The sequence below is a fragment of the Colius striatus genome, chromosome 3, assembly GCF_028858725.1.
Source record: "Colius striatus isolate bColStr4 chromosome 3, bColStr4.1.hap1, whole genome shotgun sequence".
Taxonomy (NCBI): Eukaryota; Metazoa; Chordata; class Aves; order Coliiformes; family Coliidae; genus Colius; species Colius striatus.
Window position 1 is genome coordinate 40581883 of NC_084761.1, and position 22192 is coordinate 40604074.

At 43.5% G+C, this 22192-nt stretch overlaps 1 protein-coding gene across 8 annotated transcripts in view; it reads right to left on the reverse strand.

The window, feature by feature from the left end:
- Positions 1-4843: 4843 nt before the first annotated feature.
- Positions 4844-22192, reverse strand: part of EPHA5 (EPH receptor A5) — a 208292-nt gene continuing 190943 nt past the window's right edge. For 6 of the 8 annotated variants that reach the window (XM_061994328.1, XM_061994327.1, XM_061994326.1 and 3 more), the window contains 3 exons: positions 19649-19842; positions 16561-16716; positions 4844-8558 (listed from right to left, as the gene is read on the reverse strand). In XM_061994328.1, coding sequence (XP_061850312.1) covers positions 8453-8558; positions 16561-16716; positions 19649-19842 — 456 coding nt within the window. In that variant the 3' untranslated portion in view covers positions 4844-8452. Of the gene's footprint in view, positions 8559-12531; positions 12951-16560; positions 16717-19648; positions 19843-22192 lie in introns of those variants that run through there. The other 2 variants (XM_061994330.1, XM_061994324.1) reach the window with 1 other exon arrangement.

A 22192-nucleotide genomic window follows, 5' to 3' on the forward strand; every position in this document is an offset into this window, starting at 1 on the left:
GTCTTAATTAAGAGTTTATCACTCAGTGCTTCTGCATGCATGTGCATACATATCCATACACACACGCCTCCTTCCCCCTCCTACAATATCCAATATCTGGCTCCAGCCACAGATTTTATACTATTTGAAAGACATTTGCAAGCCCAGTGGTGCTGAGCTCCCACGTGTCTCATGGTCACGGATGGCAGCACGTCCGTCCTCAGCAGCAATTTTCCCACCGAATAAGAGAGGTTGTTCTCTATCTTATTTTTTAAATGAACATATCATTTCCTTACCATCTTCTACTTTTTTTCTTTTCCCAAAGAAACACTGTTTTTACCTTGCATGCCCTTTCACTCGCACTGTATTTCTTGAGGAACAAATGATTAAACTTTGGAGCCCAAAGTTTTGTGTTTAAATGTCAAGCTTGAAACACAGCGCTTGAGGAGAGAAATCGATAGGATTTCAATTTTCTTGTAATAAATATGGCTTTTATTGGGAGCAAACCAAAATGTCTGGCAGCGTATCTCGCAGTGTTGCTGCTTTTTTTTCAGCTCAGAAAACTTTTTTTTCCTTTTGGTTTTGTAGTTAAAAGAATGAGCTTTGAGAGAAATAAGTCATCTTCACCAGCACAAACACATCCAATGGCCGCTTATGGGGTAGCTCAAAGAGTTTTGCAGTGAAAAAGACCCTGGTTAGAGCTGCTAATAGGTTTTGAGTAAGAAAGCCTGTTTTCTTGTATTATACTTTATTTGCCAAATATTACTAATAGCTGATGCTCTGAATAGCTGAGCTGACCCCAGCAGGCAGTGAGGAAATGATGGGGTAAGAGAATCACCTGTGTGGGTGCCTTGTATTACCCCATGGCTGACTCATAGACCTCTTGGGGGGGAATATAATTAACCATACATTAACAGGTTATCAAAGGTCACTGTAATCCAATGGTCTGCAATCACTAAAATCCAGTGGGACCCAAGGTCTTGCCCCAAATGCCAACAGGAAGTCTAGGGTATCTTCGATGAGCATCACGTCCCCCCACCCCCACTGCCTTTCTTTCAGGCTCTTTCCCTAGAGGCCTTATGAAGTGCAATAGCTGCAAGCACACCTTGGTTTGTTCTCAGGCAGGGGTGCAAAATGAGGCCAACCTTTTGTTGGCCTCGCTGCTTCAGCTCCTGTTTCCTACACAGTCTCATCCTGGAATTGCTTCCTTGGTACCCACCTTCATGTACACGAGGTTTGAGTTCTGTCAGCACTACTAACAATGTACACTTGGAAGCACATGTTCACCTGCTGAGGGAACTGCAATGACGAATGCCACCTTTGCAGCACTGCCCCCATTGAGCTTTCCCTCTTTTCCCCTGTCTTACCCAGTTTTGAGCTATTTCAGCAATGCCTTGATGTCTGTTTACCTTCTGCGACTAGTGCAATAGTCCTACCATTTCCCTAAGTCCCACGTCATGTCCATTGTGGGTGAGGCAGCCTCTCCCCTCCCACAGATCCATTTTACCAAGCAGGTACAACATGTGCCCTTCTCCAGTCCTGAGAGTCTGGTTCCCTCCTCATGTTGGCAAAGACTAATTGCCTCGGGATCAGGCCATGCTGTTTCAGCTGCTTCTTAATGCACTCGAAGGTGACTTTCAACAGGCCCTGTTGACTTGAATAAATCTATCTCATTCTTTCTCCTCTTCTGCTCAATGGTCCCTTTTTTTGTGGAAGTATCTGTTCACAGTTTATGTGTTGCACACTATTTATGCAGTTCAGCCCATGAAAAATACATGAAGTGTCCCTTGCTTCATTCTCCCCACAGCTTCATAAATCTTGCATCGCTTTCTGCATGGCAGCTTAGCTTCATGGGGTGATGGGGAGCAGCCTCCCTGCTGCTCTGCCCTGGGGCAGCGGCATCCTCTGGGATTGCTACAGTGAGGGAGGTGGGAGCGTTCCTTCAGAGAACCCCAAGCCCTGTTTTTAGATTACTGGATATCAAAAATTAGACAGAGGTGTTGTTTTGCTGCCCTGCAACATCACCAGCACTGGGGTCATCTTTTGTAGTTTGTTTCAGGTTTACTGAAAACAAGAGTGATGTGGGGAATAATATTACTCTGTTTATAGCTTGTCAAGCATCCTCAAGAGTTAGTGTTCATGACTGGAGATGCAGCTGTGCATTTATTGTAAAGAACAGCCATAGGCTGTGAAGAACCACCAAAAAATAAGAAGTCAGGCACTCAGGCACATGCTTAAGCACCTGTTTTGCAAATAAATATTATTTGGTGGCCACAGAGTGCAAGTGCCTCTTCTCACACCGAGCCCAGTGGCAGAAACCAATAAGCAAACCTAGATTTGAGATTTGCGTAAGGGCTGGTCCCAAACCAAGGTGAGCATAAGGAAATTACCCAATTCCTTAATTCTCACTTAAACCAGAATGTAATGAGGAGTTTGCAGCCAGCTCTCATCTTCACTGGTAGCAGTAGCAAATTTTGTCCATTTGCATCCTGATCCCTTTTTCTTTCCCATCCATGTTGGTTGAGGAACAGGAGACAGCTGTTATCATGGATGTGTCTTGATGAGGGCAACCTCCCTATTTCTATTTCTGAAATCAGGCAGACCTTGTTAAACACTCTTATTCCTTGAGATTTTCACGTGTCTTCTTTCTTTTTTGTGTTGAAGCTGCTAGAGGAGGTGGATGTTCCCATTTTCTCCACAAGCCCAGCCTCAGCAGTCCAATGTCTTTCCATCACCTGAAAAGCTATTTCACTATCAGCGTCTTTAAAGAAGTTTCCTCATTTTTGTGTTTTCCTTTTGGCAGGCTCTTTGCTTCCATGAAGCTATCAAGGATGCTGCTGGTGTGGAGGGAGTCAATATTGTTTTTAACCCTGTCCTCAGAGCCTCTCTGATCCCTGCCAGTGTCTGTTGCCACCATGGTCCATAGAATCATAGAATCATTATGGTTGGAAAAGACCTTTAAGCTGATCGAGTCCAAACACTACCAGGCCCATTAAACTAAACCATATCCCTCAGCACCTCATGTATGCATTTTTTAAAAAATATCTCCAGATACAGTGACACTACCACCTCCCTGGGCAGCCTGTTCCAATGCTGAATAAAGCTCTTGGTGAAAAAGTTCTTCCTAATGTCCAATCTAAACCTCCTCTGGCACAACTTGAGGCCATTTCCTCTTGTTCTATCATTCTTTACTAGAGAGACTGACCTCCACCTCACTACAACCCCCTCTCAGGTAGTTGTAGAGAGCGATCATGTCTTCCCTCAGCCTCCTCTTCTCTGGGCTAAACATCCCCAGCTCCCTCAGCCACTCCTCATCAGACTTGTGCTCTAGACCCTTCCCCAGCTTTGTTTCCCATCTCTGTCCAGCAGCAGCCAACCCCAGGCTAAAAAACCCCACTTCAATGGGGACTAGCATGTTGATCCACAGAGATTTGACCCAAGTTGCTGACAATCTCCACATGCTAGCCAATTAACCTGTGCTCCCTCTAACTTACAAAGCAACATTCTTCCGCTGCCTGAGCCCGCTGTGCCTTTCCTGGCCCGGGTACGAGCATACTGCCCACCCTCTGCTACGGCTTATGACAATGTTGGGAGATCCTGCTTCCTTACCCTCACAGAATCATAGAATTGTTTCAGCTGGAAGAAACCTTTGAGATAATCAAGTCCAGCCTTTGTCCCAGCCCTGTCAACCACTAGACCATTTCCTTAGTGCAACATCCAACCATCTCTTAAACACCTCCAGGGATGGTGACTCCACCATCCCCCTGGGCAGCCTGTTTCAATGCCTGACAACCCGTTCAGTACAGAAATTCCTCCTAACACGCAGCCTGAACCTCCCCTGGTGCAACTTGTTCTATTGCTTGTTACTAGGGAGAACAGACTGAACCCCTCCTCATTACAACTTCCTTTCAGGTAGTTGTAGAGAGCGATAAGGTCTCCCCTGAGCCTTCTTTTCTCCAGGCTAAACAGCCCCAGATTCCTCAGCCATTCCACATGAGACATGCTCCAAAACTTTTCCTAGCTTGGTAGCCCACCTCTGGGTCCTTTCCAGCACCTCAATGTCCTTCTGGTAGAGAGGGGGCCAAAACTGGACACAGTATTCGAGGTACGGCTTCACCAAAGCCAAGCACAGGGGAATGATCACCTCCCTCCTCCTGATCCAGGCCAGGATGCCATTGGCCTTCTTAGCCACATGGGCACACTGCTGACTGTCTACCACCACCTCTGTTAGACCCTTCCCAGACTTTTTCCCCCTTGCCCTTCAGCCTTTCCCACTCATGGCTTTTTTCACCTCTCTTTAAGGCTGGTCCTGCCCCTTTGTAGCATGAGGTTGTCCCCAAATCCAGTGGGCAGGGAAGGAATGGGGTTGAGAATGGGGGTGAGCACTCTGGCCAGCCATGAGTTTGCTGGGATCCCCACTCCAAAAAATAATCAGTGAAAATCAGCTACTGTGGGGGAAAATGAAGTCACAAAAAAATGGTATTTCTGAGGGATGAGGGGATGGTGTGGCCAGGGGCTGCTCTGGTTTGCCCCACAAACCAGACTATTTCCTCCTAAAATAAAAAGATGAAAGAGGTAACAGCCTGTAATATGGCAGAGTGCCTTCACATGGGAGTCTACACATCTCCCTTGGACAAGAGGCCCCTCTCTCCACCAGAGACCACAAGATTAGCAACAAGTCTGTGTTTAGGAGAGAAAAAATAAAGAGAATTTCTTTCTTTTCCAAGAGGCGAAATCTTGATGCTTCATGGAAAGCCACGGGGCACGCGTGTGTGTGATCCACAACGTGATGGTGCTTAGTCAAAGGTTTTTATTTTTATGAAAAAATAGAAAATTTCATATCTTACACTACAGAAAGACCCCATGTACACAAACAAAATGCACAGAGAGCATCCAAGGAGGTGCCAGGGAGGGGAGGAATAGAGCAAAGCTACAGCCTCCTACGAGTTAAAATGCTGATGCCAGGAGCTGAGAGGGCTGCTGCAGCTCTGGCAGCATGAGCTCTCACACCTCTTGCCCTAAGGAATTACAATAAAGCATTGGAAACTAAGCTTTAATCTTAAGAGTGCTACTGAAGTATCTTACATTCACCCTACCGACTAATTTCAAGACCACAGCACTCCAAGAAGTCACAGTCTCTCAACCACTGGGTCTTTCTACATTGTATTCAACACTGAATAAACAAAACAAAAACTTTTTTTTTTTCTTCTTGTCATTAACATATAGAAGGAACAAATAACAAACTGTCTTTTTTTGTTGTTGTTTTTCTCCTTTTAAATCAGTCTTCCTTTTTAATGCTCAGGTAATTATTCCAAATGGCAGATACAGAATGAAAGGGGTCAGCCTACACAAGCCATGCTTGGGGACACTTTCTTCTCCCCAAAAGAAAACCTGTATCAAAAAGAGAGACTTTTCACCTTCCCAGATCACCTAAAATACCTTCCTCGCAATCAGCAGCAAAATATACTGTGAGGCGGAGGGAAAAAGTCTTTGTTGGATCAATTGCCGTAACAGCAAGCTGGAAAAGCAACGTGCTCAGACTTACTGTAGGCAGGAAATACACCTACAGCCTTTACAAGGAGCATAACCAGTAAAATGCTCTTGCCATCTCCTTCTTCATCACCCCATCGTATACGATCATGTTCAAAACACAGAGTATTTGCTGTCCTTGGATAGCAACCTTCATGGTCTGTGGAATTTGCTTGCAGACATAGAAGCTGTAACTTTTGGACCCTCCTCATGGAAACACCACTTAATATTTTATTTTTAGCTCTGAGACAAAGCTTATTATACAGAGATCTATAGCAAGAACAGCTCTTGAAATAAATAGAAAAGGTTATTTATTTATTTACTGGAGGATCCAAGGAGAGCTGCCCTATTTACAAACTTAGTCTGGCTTAAGAACAGTTTGTTTTCCACTAGTTCATCATTCTGAAGGTTAGTCCAGTACCTGGTTTGCATCCCAGCCATACCACATATACCTGTAAAACCCTACAAATGTTGAAAAGAGGGTTTAGGTGTTAAAAGTCAGTGAAAGAAACAAAGACCAAACCCTTCTCTTCCTGCAGAGCCAACTGGTAAGGAATGAATGGAGATGACAGGCAGAAAGTACTGCACGTTTGCTAACAGCATCTCTCGGTGCAGCTGATAGCTGTGGGTGGCAACTGAGCCATTCCTCCCAACCAAACAACTTGTTTCTCTCTTCCTGTGGGTTATTTTTCCAAGTACTGCAGGCAGGGAGGCACAGGCAATCCCAAGACTGCTCTGCTGACAGCTCTAATAATCTTATTTGTTATATAACAAATTCTGTTCATGCGCCAAAATTGTTATGTCTTGATTCCCTCCTCCCCCTTTTGTGATCTGGTGACTGCCAAAATGAAGTAACAGGAAGAGAAATCACATTGTCAAGATTCATCAGCCCTCACTGTAGCTCTTCTCCCTCCTATTTCTCTGGATTCCAGAGGAGCTTGATAGCAATCTGTAGTAGAGGAGAAGGTCATTTCAAAGATGCCCTGCTGAAATGGAGCAAGCCTTGCTGTTAGGAAAAAATCCCCAAACCCCAACCCTCTCCTCCTAGACCTTTCTCTTTTCTTCAGAAACCTTTTGTTTGTACCAAATCTCATCCAAAGGCTTGGGGGAATGGAATAAAGACCCTTGAAATGGCTGAAAGTGGCATTCAGCACCTACTCCTACAAGATGTGAAGGGACAACCTCTTGGCTCTGGAGGAGCTCCACGGGCTTGGCTCTGCAGTGCCAGGGACAAAGGGAGCTGCAACAAGTTAGAATGTTGATGTCATCACTAAGGAAGAATGCTACAAGATGCTGCCCAACCTCTAAGGTAGCGATATATCTAAAGAAACAGCAACCACTTCCCCACCCACTGAACCATTTCTAAATCCTTAACTTTACCACAGCCTTCACAAAAAAAAAAGAGCCTAACCTACAAATATGAAATCAATTACTCCTATCTAAAACAAGAAAAAAAAAAAAGAGGATAGGACAAATTGTTTCTTGGTGAGATTTCTGAGGGATCGTATTGCCCTCAGCTCCCACTGAAAACAGCAGCTGTGAGTTTTAATGGACACACTGAACACCAGCTACAAGCAAGTGGTCACCCGAGCCAGTCCCAGATAGATGGAACTTTCTTGCCCATATAGGGGGATGCCACTGCTGTGATCATGTTGGGCTACTGTGTTCTTTCTTCCTCTCTGCACTCTGCCACAAAGTGACCAGGTCCATACCCAAACTGAAAATGCCTAGAGAGACAACCTCGGACAGCATCCCTTCCTTCCAGATAAAATCATCTTACGTTTTCTCCCCTGAGCTCCAGGAACTGAGGTGAGGACTGTACTGGGTTGTGGCTATTGGGCTGAAATGCTGGTGCGGGGCAATCCCATGCTACCTTTGAGCAGGACTCAGACACATGAAAACCAATGCCATGCTGTCACTTGAGGCCACTGAGAGCAAGGTCTTTAACATTTCTTTCTGGATGTCCCCAGCACATGGTAAAAAGAAAGAGGGGGCAATGTCTTTTGTTTAAGCAGACTCCTTCTACCTTGTATATGTAAAAACTTCTGAAGGCTTTCTATGTTTCTCAAACCAAACAGCAGCAAAAATACAAAGCACAGTGGTAGCACAAAAGGGAGACAAAACAAAGTGAAAGTGGAGGAAAAATCCCAAAACCAAGGAAAGAGCCCCAATCTTGTACCTGATGTGTAGCAAACTGTACAGTATATACATCTTCATCATGTATTATCCTCCCAGAAGAAAAAACAGGAAAGAACTTGGTAACACAGAGGGAGGAGGAAAGAAAATAAATATACACCCTGTATTGTATTTGCCATGGAGCAAGCAACATTGTTTATACACTAGTCTTTATAACTTAATGCTGTGTAACAGCATTATTTTTCTTTTCTTTAAATTTACAAAACAAAATAGCTATCCAGAAATAATCTAATCATATTGCTCTTCAATACACTTCTGTAGACAAGTAAGACTCGAAGTTAAACTTCAGTACACCGCAGCTTTTGGGAGCTCACAAATGGCTGCAACACTCCTCTGCTGAAGTCCTTGGAAGTATGACCATGTGCTGCTGTAATTCAGTGTATAAAGGTGCTATATATATATATATATCCCATGTACAGACAACGTGTGGTGGGAAGGCTTGCTGTTGTCGTTGCTGAAGCTTAAGAGATCGGTTAACTTCAAGTACAGCAGATTTGTTTCCATGTTCCATGCATCTTACATCTACTTCATGAAAATGAGGACACAAATAGGAAGAAAAGGAGGAAATCTTTAGTCAAACACTGCTTTAGAAACACCGTGGCAGAGGCCAAAGTCCTTCGGTTATAGAAACCACTGAATTTCCCTTTTTATCTCTTCTTTGTGTTTTTTTTTTTAGTCAAAATAAATCTCAGGCCTAGTGTACAAAGTGCAGGACCGACCCACTTGAGGAAGCGACTTTAAAACCGAGTTACAATGGCACCATCCCATTCACCAACTGGACCTTCATCTCTTGAAGGCTGTTCATTATCTTCTTCTGGTGACCAACAAGTGTCACTCCCAGCCGCCTCAAATCCCTGTGGGAGAAAGCAGATGTTGGTTCCAGGGACCGCTCAGGCACACGCGCGCGCACTGATGCTGCCGCCAGCGCCTACTTTTCACCATTGGTGGCTCCCACAGCCAAGGGCAGCTGGCAAGTTTAACTCTCCCCATTTAGAAAAGAATATTGTTTTAATGCCTGAGAGGCATTTGACTGAGATCACCTTGCTGGCCAAGGATAAAAGCTGGACAGCAAAGTGTCAGCATCACCTTTGGCCAAGGACTCTCCTAAGCGTGAAAAGTCCTGTTTCCAAGAGAAATGAACGTAAGAAAGCCTGCTTTGCAGTTTCCTCTTCTCCTGGGAGAGGGTGGTATTTGACCTCAGATATGAGCAGTGAGGAGTGAGGTAAATCCATGCTTCCTTCCTCTTCAGACTAGGCAAAGCCAAAGATACACACACTTCAACCTTAGAGCCAATTCTTATAGAGAGCTGAAAGGCAAAAGCCTGGAGAACAGCCACCACCCTGACAACCTGCTAAAGTCAACAGCAATTAGTGGTGCAACTCCCCTCTGGGCCTTTGCAAATCTTCCCATAAACCCACATTCAATTTTTATTTTTGGGGGGAGAGGTGAATTCTACAAGCCAAAGGCATTTGTGTTGAGTCTGTCTACTGGGCTGCCAGTACAGGAAAGTTGCAAAATAAGTTAGTTTACGTGAAATACAGGATTAGGATGATTGTTTTCTCAAAATGTTCAGCCCTCTAAAATTTAATTGCATAGATTAAGGTAATCACCAAGGTTCATGTTGATGGTGTGAAAAAGGCACCTTCAGGGACCGATTTTACCCCATCCAAAGACAGAAGTGGGTGATCAGGTTCAATTACATATCTAAAGCCAATTAGGGCCATGGGTTTTGGGCAGAGGATTTCCTTCTAAGAAGGGTTAACAAAGAAATTGTATGAATAAGAGCTCAGAAGAAACAGTGCAACTGTAATTCCAACACAAAACATAGAAACTCTTAGAGAAGCAGTTCGACTTGGACAAGACATGCTGTTTTGTCTGATGACTTCGACTAAAGAAATATCAGCCCCTAATTTTCTACCTTCAGGCTGGACTGAATAAAGGATGTTTTTGAAGTAGGGCTCTACATTCTTCCCAGTACATGCATGAATCCCAAAGCTGCCCAAACCTCATCTTTTGGGAGAAAGCTCTCCGTTGTGAAAAAAAGACACCAGGATATGACCTCCTATAAACATGTAGGTGCTTTTTGGAAACCACAAAACACTCTCACATGACGTTTGTGTGAGCTACCCATGGAGGTGTACCTCTCTCAGCAGCTTCACGTTCTGGAAACAGATTCCTGCATGAATACGACCATCTATGTCCAAAAATTACATAGATGAACACTGCTTTGAATAAAAACCAATCCTGAGTGAAGGCTGCTACACTAACATGTAAATCGGTTGGAGCCAAAAGCTAGATCTGTTGTTCTCCAAGGATTGTCACACTTTCAGCCTTTTGAATTGGATAGCACCAGATTTTCTGCTCCAGGCCAAACACTTAATTTCATTATCGTACCCTTTTCCAGCGATGCATCTCTCCGATGCATGGGGGAAATCATAACATAAGGGGCATGGAGCAAGGGAGGTCAGTGAGACGTATCAGCAATGCTCCGTACCTGACAGAGAAAAGGCTGGAGCATCTGAAAAAGACTTGTGCCTTCTCAGGGGGACATGCTTTCAATTCTGCCTCCACTGAATTGTGAAACTAGTTCAGCAAGCCATCTTAATAATGAAGGAAAATGTAATAATGCTATTGTTACACGCAATTTATTTTATGTACACAGCACAGTCAGGAGTTCACACCAAAGATAAAAAAAATCACACCCAAAAAACAACCCAGTATAGGATCTGATTTATAAAAGAGTCTACATCCACCTCCTTCCCCCTGCTGAGCGCTGCTCTGCTGGCACCTTTTGAAAATCCAGCTTTTTTGTTGTATTTTTTCCTCTCCAGGTATCTAAAAGTGCAAGCCGAGCTCTTTTGAAAATTGAGCACCACATATTTCACAGATGTATCACTTCTGATGCTCCTGCATGTAACACAGGAAGAAAACAGCCTGAAACCAAGAGCAAGGCATGTTCATCTTGGCATTCCACACGCAGCTCCAAGCAGACTAATAAAAAAACCTCTACTCGCTACTTTTTATTTTCTTTTTTCCCCTCCCTTATAGTATCCCCTTAACCCAATATCCTTGAGGAGCTCCTCATTGATTTACAAGAGAGAAAGAAGAAAAAGGAGTTTCTGGTTTCAATCCATTAGCTGCTCACCAGGGGATTCAGCCTACTGTTTTTTAATACCAAGTGTTCTCAAAGGTGGAGCCACCAGCCAGAGTTTCTCTGAGGAAACTCCTCAGAGAGATGGAAAAAACACTGCTGTGGCATCTTTCAACTCTGCTAGGACTGATCAGAAAGACCACAGCTCCTAAGCCAGATGCTCATCACCTAGTACAAAAAACTCATCAGCTTCATCCAAATGCCACCTCGGCGTTGCAAAGACAGCAACAAAACTTTCCAAAGAGCACGTAGAGAATGCAGAAGCTCCAGTTCCCATTTTCCAAGTGTGACTTACAGCATGTTGCACGCTCCCGTGCATCCAAGGCTAAAGGAATTAAAATAGCATAAAGCAGAAGCCAATTTTAAACAAAATCGGGTGTGCAAACCAGCTGGTTTTGTGACAAGAAAAAAAATATCTGTGCCATAGGGCTGCAAAACAACTTTTCTCAAGCTGCCTTGTCCACGTTACTGCAGCCAATTGGTAATTTCAGCTCAGCTCCACCGAAGAGATGTGTGTGAGTATCTACTGGGGCTTTGCAATAGAAACGTGCAATTCCCTGCAAGACAAGGCACTACTAAAGTCTGGGGGGCAAATGACACTTGGGATGAGGATCCTAGCTGAATCTTGCCATGCAAGCAACCTAGCCCTCAGTGTTGGCTTCTTTGCTTGCCAGGCACTCCCCGAGGCCATAGACATATGTCCACTCATGTGCTGTGGGCTCTTCCTCCTTCAAAATACTTGAATCCCCCCAGCAACAAGAAAACTTTTATTCTTATTTCAGGGAGAAGTTTCCCTTTTTTTACTTCATCTTTCATTTGCATTGGGCTGAAAAATGGAAACAAGCAGGAATTTGAATCACTTGCCACCACAGTACTAAGTGGCTAACAGAAGTTGACCAAAAAGCCAACAAAATAAAGGGGAAAAATGGTGTGAGCTCTTCCCAAAGAGCCTGTATACAGCTGCATGCACCTTACTCTCTTAGCACCTGCCTTGCACAAGAGCCTGGCTGCAACATGCCAGGGACAACACAGTATCCCCTTCCCTGCAATATCCTCCATTTGCAGGGCTTGCATTCATGGTCTCCACATTTTAAGAAATATATTTAAAACATTTTATTTACAAACAGGACTACTTATACCCCATGGACCGGATTGTCAAACACAGTGTAGACTGAGACTGGACTGCCACATAAAATACAACTCCCCCCACCAGTGGTCTGGTCACGTGAGTAAAAAGGTTAGGTTCCTGAAAGACCTCTGTCACTGTCAGTCATCAAACTACCACAGATACCTTGTGTTTCATCTCTCATTTGGGCCAGATTTCTCCACTTTTCTTCATGTACCTCTACAGGCACAGCCCATGCAGACTAGGACTACTCAGAGAGTTAGCTGTCAGTTTGAATGTGAGGAAAGAAGAACCACCTCAAGGATCTTCAAAAGATGGTAAAGAGAGAGGAATCCACTTGCTAGGGAAATTTGCATGAAATAAGGACTTAAAAAAAATTTTTTAAGAGTTCATCTGCTCTTATTCATTATTCCCATCCTACTTAATTATGAGATGAGAATTGGTTTGTTCAGAAGCAGACGCAGTATCACAATCTTGGGACTAAGATTTCAGGTTAAGAGTAGGCATCTGGAGCAGGTGAACTCTTAAATGCTCTTCATCCAGTGTTAACTTTTAATAAATAATTTATTTTATTTTATTTTAGAAGGAAAAAAATACAATGCAAAGCAACACAGCACATATTATTACAAATATTCAGAGCTCTTCATCTAACAACAAACATCAGGGTGTCCTGAGATTCAGTGAGTACAGATCTTTCAAAAGGTGAAAGTATGTAGTCCACATAGTAATTGGTCCAGTCAAGGGCCAGACTGAAAATCATGTCATGGATCTATCTATTCTTGAGCATTGTCCTGGTAAAGTTATTCTTGCAGTGGATTGAAAAAGCTCCAGACACACTCAAAGTCACTAGGTGGTCCACAAGTTTAAAGAGCAGGTCTGGTCCACTGGAAATGTTGCCTTCAAGTCTGATATCCAGTTGGAAAGAGGGGGTGGAGAGTGAGGCTCCACTTTTCACAAGGTGATTCATCCCTTTGCAAGAATTAGAGCTAAATGTAGAAATCACTCTTTGTTTGAACACATACATTTTCAGGTCTTTGCTTAAGCAGGCAGAGCTCAGGACTTGGGGTGATATTCACCAGTTAACTTTTCAGTCTTTTGCTTTCAGAAATTTGTCACTAACTACTACTCTTATCTGGAATAAAGGCATAAAGCCATCAGTTTCAAAGAAGCAGGGCAGTAACTGTGATTTTGCTTTGCATGCTGGGGGAAGAGGAGCTAAAAGGAATGCTGAACATCTACCGCCTTAACCAGGACTTGTAAAGAGGCCACAGCTGGGTACCCACAGTTGCCAGTCCCATCAGCATTATGGCTGATCTTGGGAAGTTTTGGCTTTTTTTTTTTCCTCCTCCTCCCCCCCCTAGCTTGTTCTGGCAGTAATTATCCAGTTCTCCTTTCTCTAGCTAATTTCTGCCCTGTGCAGTTTGAATTTGAGGCAGATGATTTCGGATGGTATTTGAAGGCAACCTCTTAAATTGTAAAGAATGTTTTACTGATGTCATTTGGGGAAAGCAAACTACTTTCAGATGTTCAGATCTTCTTTTCACCTGATCCCCCCAAGTCCCAGCTCTGGAATATACTGAACAGTTGCCTCTATTAAAAATGACAAGGAACATTTAACCTGAATTCTCCTTCGCAAAGTATAAAATGTTTTCTTGTTCCCTTTTACATGGAGAAAAAATGAAAACCTACAAAAAACCGAAACCCCTGGTATATTAAACTTTAAAGAACTTTGCCCATTCTGACGTTTATTTTTTAGAGAACTCCTGAGAGCCTCAGCTGAGCCCACCCAGAAGCCATTTCTCTCTCTTAGTTTGTTGACTTTAAGGGCAATCTGCCAGTTTACATCAGCCTGAGCACATGGTTCAGGTCTTAAACATGGGACATCTTTCCTCTTAAGCCACTTATAATGGTTTTTTCTTTTTTAACAGATGAGAATCTGGTCTTTTGACTTTTTTTACTATATTTGAGAGGGATGCCAGAGGTCTTGATTTAGACAGCTACTTGACATTTTAATGAACCTTCCACAGTTTTCCCCCAAAACAGATCCAAGTGGGGTCAAGCCCTCTTGCTAAGCCACCACTGCAATGCAAAGGTGTGTGAGGTGAGCTGTTTGAGAACCAAACCTGACTTTTGATCTTTGTCCGGGGCAGCTGCTGGCATGGATAACTAACTAGTTGGAAGATAGTTTCAACTTTTTTTGTTCCAGTTTCAATTGAGGTGCAAGACAGATTCATAAAATGTCTCCTTTCAGCTCCAGAAAAAAGCCTCAAAACCCAGGTCCCCAGGCATCAGCTCCTCTGCACTGCTCTGCTTCTGTAGAAGTCTGGAAGAAAGCTGAAGTTGAGCAGCTCAGACATGTTGCCTCCACTGGGGCCAGTAAAAGACCAGAGCACGATGACATCTGTGCTATAGACGGTCACAACATCTCTGGCAGCTATAATCTTATTTAAAGATTTCAAAACCAACTTGTTTTTTTCTCCTTAGAACTGTGCAGATATTAGATTTTTTGACTGTCAACTGGAAAAAAAAACCCAAACATTTTGAAATACTTTTTGGGTAGCTGAAAAATAGTTTCTGAGATACTTTTGATATTTATGGAATACCAAAGAGTAAATATAGGGAAGTATTTAATTTTTTAAGTGAAATTAAAGAGATAATTTCTCAACCTGAAATACTGCACTCTAGAAAATGGAAGGCTATGAATAGTTTTGTCAGTGGGGTGGGATGCTGAGACTGTTTAAAACTGTATGATTAAGTGACTTCTAATTTACCATAAAAAATGAACATTAATTTGGGTTTGAACTCAGCATTTTCCCTGACCAAGCCAAAGCATTTAACTTCTAAGAATTTCTTCTAGAGCTCGTGAAATTGCATAAACTTCTAACGAGGAACAAACTAGAAGCTTTTCGGAAGCCCAACTCTCTTCTTTGATGTGACTAATTCAGTCAAATGCAACAAGTCTGTGATGTATTCTAGACAACCTGCATTTTTTATCAGAACTTCCTCCGGTTGTAAGATTGAGATGGCACGGTAGAGCAGAATGCTTCAACCTTTTCCTTTTCTCTATAGGAAACCTTTTCTCTTTTCTCATTTCCTCTTCCCACTTGCTCTCTGGCTAGGTCTTCCTGATGCATAGACTCTAATCACCTCTTCCTTAGTCAACATTTGTTGACCACCAGTCTAAATGGAACCCTGCAGCCCAGTGGTTCTGGGCACTGTAGTGTCAGATCAGTAGGTAAAGAACTGTGGAGCCTTTAAAAGCCAAAGTAACATGGCATGTAATCCATGACCAGGCTGGGAAACTGCATTAAGAGTCTCAGGCACCCAAGAAAGGATCTAGGTAGAAATCTATGTGCCCTGACTCCCTAGATGTTTGCTAGAAAGGATTTCATCTCTAGCTCAGGGTTTTCACATGAATGCCAGAAGAGAGACTGGATGAGTCCAGGAGTAATGGACAAATATTGTTGACATGAGTGGAGCAAATAAAATCTGAGTGAGAGCAGATATGCTCCTGCACTCTCTCCATGCACGAAATGCAAAATTAAACTCCATGGAAATGTTACCGACCTGCATCATGTGCAAAGGACCTCCTAACTTGCACAGTGAGCTCCACAGGAAGCCCTGTGCAGACATGAGAAATGCTGTGGGGTTCTATGGGCTGCGGGGATTTTTCATGTTTTACTCCTAACCCTTGGTACCGCTTCTGTATGTGCACTGGCAATCTGCATGTGGTCAGAAGAGCCAAGACCTTCTTCAAAGCAGCAAGAAGCATAATCCTTCCCACTCTGCCTTAGCACCTGCAGTAAATCGAGTGGAAATGTACCCATCTAGAAAGGCAAATTCTGAGGCCAGGTCGAGTTAAGTGGCAGCAGGAAATTACAGATGTAGCAACACAAGCAAGACAGGCAATTAAAGGTGGAGCATAACGAATCAGCAGCCCCAAGGCATTTTACCAAATCATTTCAGTGCTGACACACCAACTGCAGTCGTACCCATATGCAAAAACCAAGGGCACATTCAGAAGGAAGAGTCTTAGTCAGGAAGCTTGTCCCCTAGAGCTGCAGGTTTGCTGATGCTCTTCTGTTGGCATCAGCTGTATCTAAGTTTATTTCTGGTAATGTTGAACAGTATTTCTGTGCCTTATTGGGCTTGACTGTCCACTGACTTATGTCCAGACCAACCACGAAAGCAGCTCATCTGGTGTAAAGCCAGTGTACCTCAGCGGGCACTCTAGCAAACAGGCATTTATCAGTAGGGTGGGGTTTTTTGTCTGTCAGCAATCCCAAATAATCAACTGCTGTTAATGTCAGGAGGATAGCCTGGCAATTACTCAAACTAGAGCATGAATTTCTGAGAGTAAAAGGAGACAAAGTACTGTCTGCCAGTGTAGTGACCGTAAGTTGTAGTCTTGCCTGCACTTGTTACTATTGATAGAAACACTAAAAGAGAAACTGCTGACTACAGACAAGCAATGGTTTCACTTCTTGCAGCCTTATCCCTATGTATTTTTGAATGGCTTGTCTTCCCCCTCCTCTGCGATTCCATCAAATGAGGTGAAAAGAATCCAGGCACTACTCACTCTAGGGTAACCTGAGCCACAGCATCCATTGAACTGTATCCGTTCTCCATGAAGATCTCTGTGTATCGGCCCATTTTGATGGCTTCCAGCCACTCGCCCACTGACCTGTAGGCACCGCTCCCGACTGGACTGTGCTCTACCAACAGATTCGATATTCTAAAGACAAGCAAAAGTAAAGAAGCAAACAGAATCAGTATCAAGACAAGCCCAACGTGACTCAGTTGCTCATGTTTTTACATGTAAAGATGATTCTTTCATTGCGTTTTCAGTGATTGCTGCAGCCTAACTCCTCCCAGCAGGCTTGACACGCAATCTATCAAACACACCACTTCACCTGTAACTTCACCTACTTTTGAGTTATTTCCTACCATTTCCGGTCCTCATTGCAAGCACACAGAAGAAGATTAGCATCTATCCCTGTTAGCTCTCACCCACAAGCAAGCTCCTCTTCCTTCAGGCTCTGCCAGTCACTCTTACTTCGAAGCCTTTGGTTTCACTCCTCGAGCTCTGCTTTCCTCCTCCTCCTCCTTTAAAGCTCGTAATTAACTTAGGGCAGCCCAGAGCCTGGAAGCTGAAATCACATTTCCCAGCAGTGGCCATCAGTGGCAGGCTGCTGCTGTTAACACCTCAGGGGCTTCTCCCACAGAGCTAGGTGGGGATTTTGGCTGCGGGCAGCATCTGGCCAGCCCTGCAGAGAGCAGCAATGCTCCAGTCACGCTCTGGCCCTGAAATCAGAGGCAGACTCCTGCACCCTTGCAACAGACCTCTCTGCTGCAATTGCTACCCACTCGGTTATGCCACGCACAGAAGCAGCAATTCAGGCAGATAATAACCCTTCAGCACAGCAGAAACCCTGCCACGGTACCTGGCACAAGCAACCAATGCTGCCTGCAGGTCTACCACTCTACTAAGGATGCGCAGAGAGTGAAGGGGGCTTGTCCAAGGTCAGTTAGGAAAGAAACTAGGTTTGCCCCCTGCTTTGTAAACCAGGACATCGAGCTCACATACGGCTTGCATAAAGATTATTACCCACAAGTTAACAAAAAAACATTTTTCTGAGTCAGCCATTGACAATGAGAATTATACTTAAAAGACTTTCAAGTGGAAGAAAAGCTGGGATATTATATTATTATAGCACTTCAAGATTCTTCATATATTTTACTAGCACGTTAGTATTATTTGTTTATTTAATAGCAACGCTGAAGGGTCCAATAAAATGTGAATACTTGCAGTACCAAGAACATAATGGCTTCCCATAACATTTTATACATATGAGGAATTCAAAACTCCTAAGTAATCATAATGAGAAGTGGATTTTCATCACTAATGTCAGGAGGTACCTTACTCATATGCACACACTGTAATGTGGAGACTGACTTCCTCCCTTATTCGCAGTAATGAGAATTTCCATAAAGAATACATTACGTATACAAAAAAAAAAAATCCTTTACAGCTGCTGTATGTTCAAATTATGATTCATTTGGAACTACTATGGTCTCGGCACAGAAATCTCTGATTATAAGAAACACAGTCCCAAAGCCTGGCTGTTCAGGTGCTCCATCCACATAAAAAATACCAAATCACAACTCTGAAAAGGAGAGGTTTGGAATTGCATGGACCTGTGCATGGAATAAAACATTAGCAAAGTGCTTAGCAGCTTAAGGAAATGGTTTCCCACCAGTTTTCCTCTTTTGTGGCGTAACAGTTTGGTATATAAGACTGCCATGAACCACCACATAACAGGCCTGGAAGATGGCTGCTCTGAACTGAAAATGAAAGAGAAGTATCACACATTCTGTGCCTTTCCTGCAGGTTTGCTGGGACTGACACTTCACCCAACTTCTAACAAGAGTAATTTTTTTCTTCTGATGGTAAATACTGCATGTAAAACAGCCTGAGGAACCAGATCTATCCTGTATTTAAGAAGTAACAGAAATTTCACGTTTCTTCCCTGCCAGTGCATGAGATACCATGAGAGGGGACACACCAGCACAGGGATGTGAGGTCCAGCTGTGAGATGGGCCATGTGCAGTTGGGCAAGATTCACTTGGAAGGTGCAGCAATGGATGAGTATAAACTCACAAGGGTACATCTCCTCTGGTCTGCACTACCAGTCTAACCTCATCTTACGTCACTCTCCTTCCTGTATTTTTTTCCTCCTTTGAGATTAAGGCTTTCTGAAGGACTTCTTCACGTGTTGATCAGGGGAATTCTTCTGCCATCAGTGAAAATGTATCAATTTATATGCATTATTCCTTCATGACCTTGAAAGGGACTGAATGATTAGCAACACAGATGGCTCAGAAGTAATACTTGTGTGCTAACATCGAGAAAACAAAAAACCTCTTCAAGGCTCCAGCATGGTGGAGATCCCAACACTAAAGCTCACAAAAAAGTATTAATCTCTTATTTCCCCAAGCACAGCTTTATTTCTTGACTGAGTTTACCTTACTTGTAGCTTTTCAGATTAGCGTTCAATTGCACACTATCTGCTGTATTCACTTAATGTGTTTTTTAGCAAATGGTTTGTGTACAGTTCTTTGGGAACCACAGACATCCTCTGGCGATTACCAACACTGTCAGAACTGGTGGTGGCAGCTAGCACACCTGGAAGCACAACTGTGGAAGAATGCACTTGGACATCCGTGAGCTTTGCACATCCTAAGAGTTTCCCCAAGAGACACTCTTCATTTGCATTACCAAGATGAAGTCAACAGGCAGATTCTTTGAGCACCATTTACTATCTACTTCATGCACTGAAGTCCTGCCCTCACTAACCTTGGGGTGAAGCACAGGTAGCTTTATCATAGACCTATAAATACTGCTGAAACTCCCATTTCTGAAAGACAGGCCACAGTAATTTTCTTTGTGGAAGCAGCACTGTATTCATAAAGGAACTGAATTGCTCTCCTGTCTGCCAATTTCAACAGAAAAAGTTGATTTGGGAAAACTCCCTTGGACATAATGAAGCTGAAGAAACATCCACCCACGGATGCGTGCAAGCTAAATAATAAGCAGTAATTCAACCCCAGGGGTGGGTATTCAGACAAGGATCTCACTGAGAAACAGTTCTGGCCTGAGTTTTTACCTGCTTGATGCATTAACCAATGTCTTCAAGCTGCTTGGGTTACGGATGAGCTTGTCCAACAAGCTGACAATTTCGTCAAACTTGGGCCGGCTGTTGCGGTCTTTCTGCCAGCAGTCGAGCATTAGCTGGTACAGAGCAGCAGGGCAGTCCATGGGACTTGGCAGGCGATAGCCTTCCTCCACGGCTTTAATCACCTACAGGAGACAAAACACCAGGCTGATGGGTTGCTTTTCTTCCTCTCCCTTTTTTCCCAAATGTAAACTGACTTCAACACAAAACTTTGGGAATGGCAATATGCCCACCCCTGCTGCTCCGCACACAAGAGGTAGACCCAGTAAACACCATTATCTTTCATATTTTCTGAGGGATAGTCTAAATAACTTGATTTTTGGCCACTGCAAAAGTAATCTAGAAAGCCAAGGCACTACTGCAACAAGCAAGCCAGATTGTCAGGCTGCACTTGATCACAGGTCAGCTAAGCTCTGTAGGTTATGCACCAGAGCCTACCCCAAGTCCACAAAAAACAGCCCATGGGGCTTTTTGGCATCTTCTTGAAGCGCAGTCATTTTGTTTATTCAGATGTTGGCTTCTTTTTAAATGAAAAGGCATGTGCTAGACCACAAATTTGTATTACTGTAATAAAAGTCTGACTGTATTTCAAAAGAGACTTTGAATGCTAATTGATGGATGGATTCAAGGCAGAGGCAGAACAACCATCTCATATATCATTCAATACTGTCCAGGTCTAGCCGTTTCTTAGTGTGACCACATTTCTGCCAGGAATTTAAAATGTCAGCCCAAGAGCATGTAAATTAAAACCAGGGAAGGGTTGCTGCACTAGTTTCATACATAAACCATCTATGGTTCTATATCTAAAACAAGTGGTACGCACATGTGCTGCCTACCTTCTTGAAAGGCAGAACAAATGAGGTCAGAACTGAGGAAAGCAACTTGTTTTCCCCAGTTTGGGGAAGATTTACAGCAGGGCTCCAGCAGTTCCTATTTTGAATCATTACAATTTTCAGGAGAATGCAGCTCGTGTTTCAAACTACAAGGGTCTGTGGTCTGTGACTGTGCAAAGAGAGTCCCGGTGGCCCATCTTCACACCCTCTACTCCCAAGATTCCTTGACCAAAAGGAGCTGGAAGCAGCTATTGGAAAACCACAGTGCTTCGCTGTTGGACTCCAAGGACCGTCTCAGATGCCATTTATTCTAGGGACTGTCTCATGACTTGAAAACATCCTGCATTTCAAAAGTCTCTGTGGCTAGCATGGAAGTTGTTTCCTTGATCTTTAGTCCCTATATGAGCAGCAGAGGAAGAGCCATGTCAGGCTGGCACTGCACTTCAGAAGGCTCTGAAATTCAGGACCACATAGATAACTTTCAAATCACCCTTGACCACATGGCTTTTTGTCAACTGGAAGAGTCCCAAAAAGGAGCTGGGCTGGCTGAGCAGCAGTAGCTGGAACCTCAAGCTCCATAGGGATGTATGTAGTGGAGAAGTCAGGTGTGAGCCTTTGCAATCTTCTCCAAGTGTAGGGCACACATCTGAAGATGAAGCCCACAAGACCTGCAGGAATTCCGCATCCATCTCAGATTTCATCTGTCGGTGGAGCAGTTGCACTGCTTTCCACCCAACCTGTGTTCGCAAAGCTGCCTCTTCTATGGCCTAGCTTTTGCTTGCAGTGTCAAAAATCAGCCCCACCAAACTATGCAATCTACACTGCCTGTTCTTCAACCCAATTTGCAGTTGCCTGATAAAAAAACATCTCAGTGTGGTACAGCCACAAGAATGTTATTTGCAGAGCCCACATCTGTATTTATAACAATAACGGATCATCCTCCAGCTGCAGCAGAAAGCAAATAGTAGCAAGACAGGCAGCAGACCATTTGGCACCAGCTCAGAATATCTGAACTACATCTGCAATGGGGTTATGTGTGTTTGATATTCCTGGCAGTAACATCAGAATCAATAGTGTTAACTCAATTTACAGGATGCCGTTCATTCTGGCAATACAACGTAAATAGTATCAAAATGCTGCAAGGAGCTAGGATGTTGAAATACACTCCTGCATCTGAAGGTGCCTTGGGGATCTGGCAACAAGAGGAGCAAAAGAATGAAGCAACAAAGACTGAGTCACTTGTAGTGACCACAATACTTAGAAAATGAGATAACAGTGCAATCACTGTTCCATTCATTGGTGTGTACTGCTTTGTAAGACTTGAAGAGCTAGAATTTGCACCTATAAGGAGGCATTTTTTTCCCTATTCTTCTGTGTTTTTGTAAAACCACTAGTCTGAAGACCAAAAGCAAAAACTATGATAATTTAGCTTAGCAACCTGTGTAACACAGGCCATGAAATTCCTCTCAACAATTCATGCATCTAAGCCTCATCTTGTAGTAGAGTCAAATCGTAGTTTTAGAAGGCCATCCAGAACCCTGCACGATTTTAAAACATGGTTTGTGGCCTTTCAGTTACAATGCCGCCTACACTGCAGCACTATAACTCCTTTAAAGCAAAATAGCTGTAACATGGTGAGAAT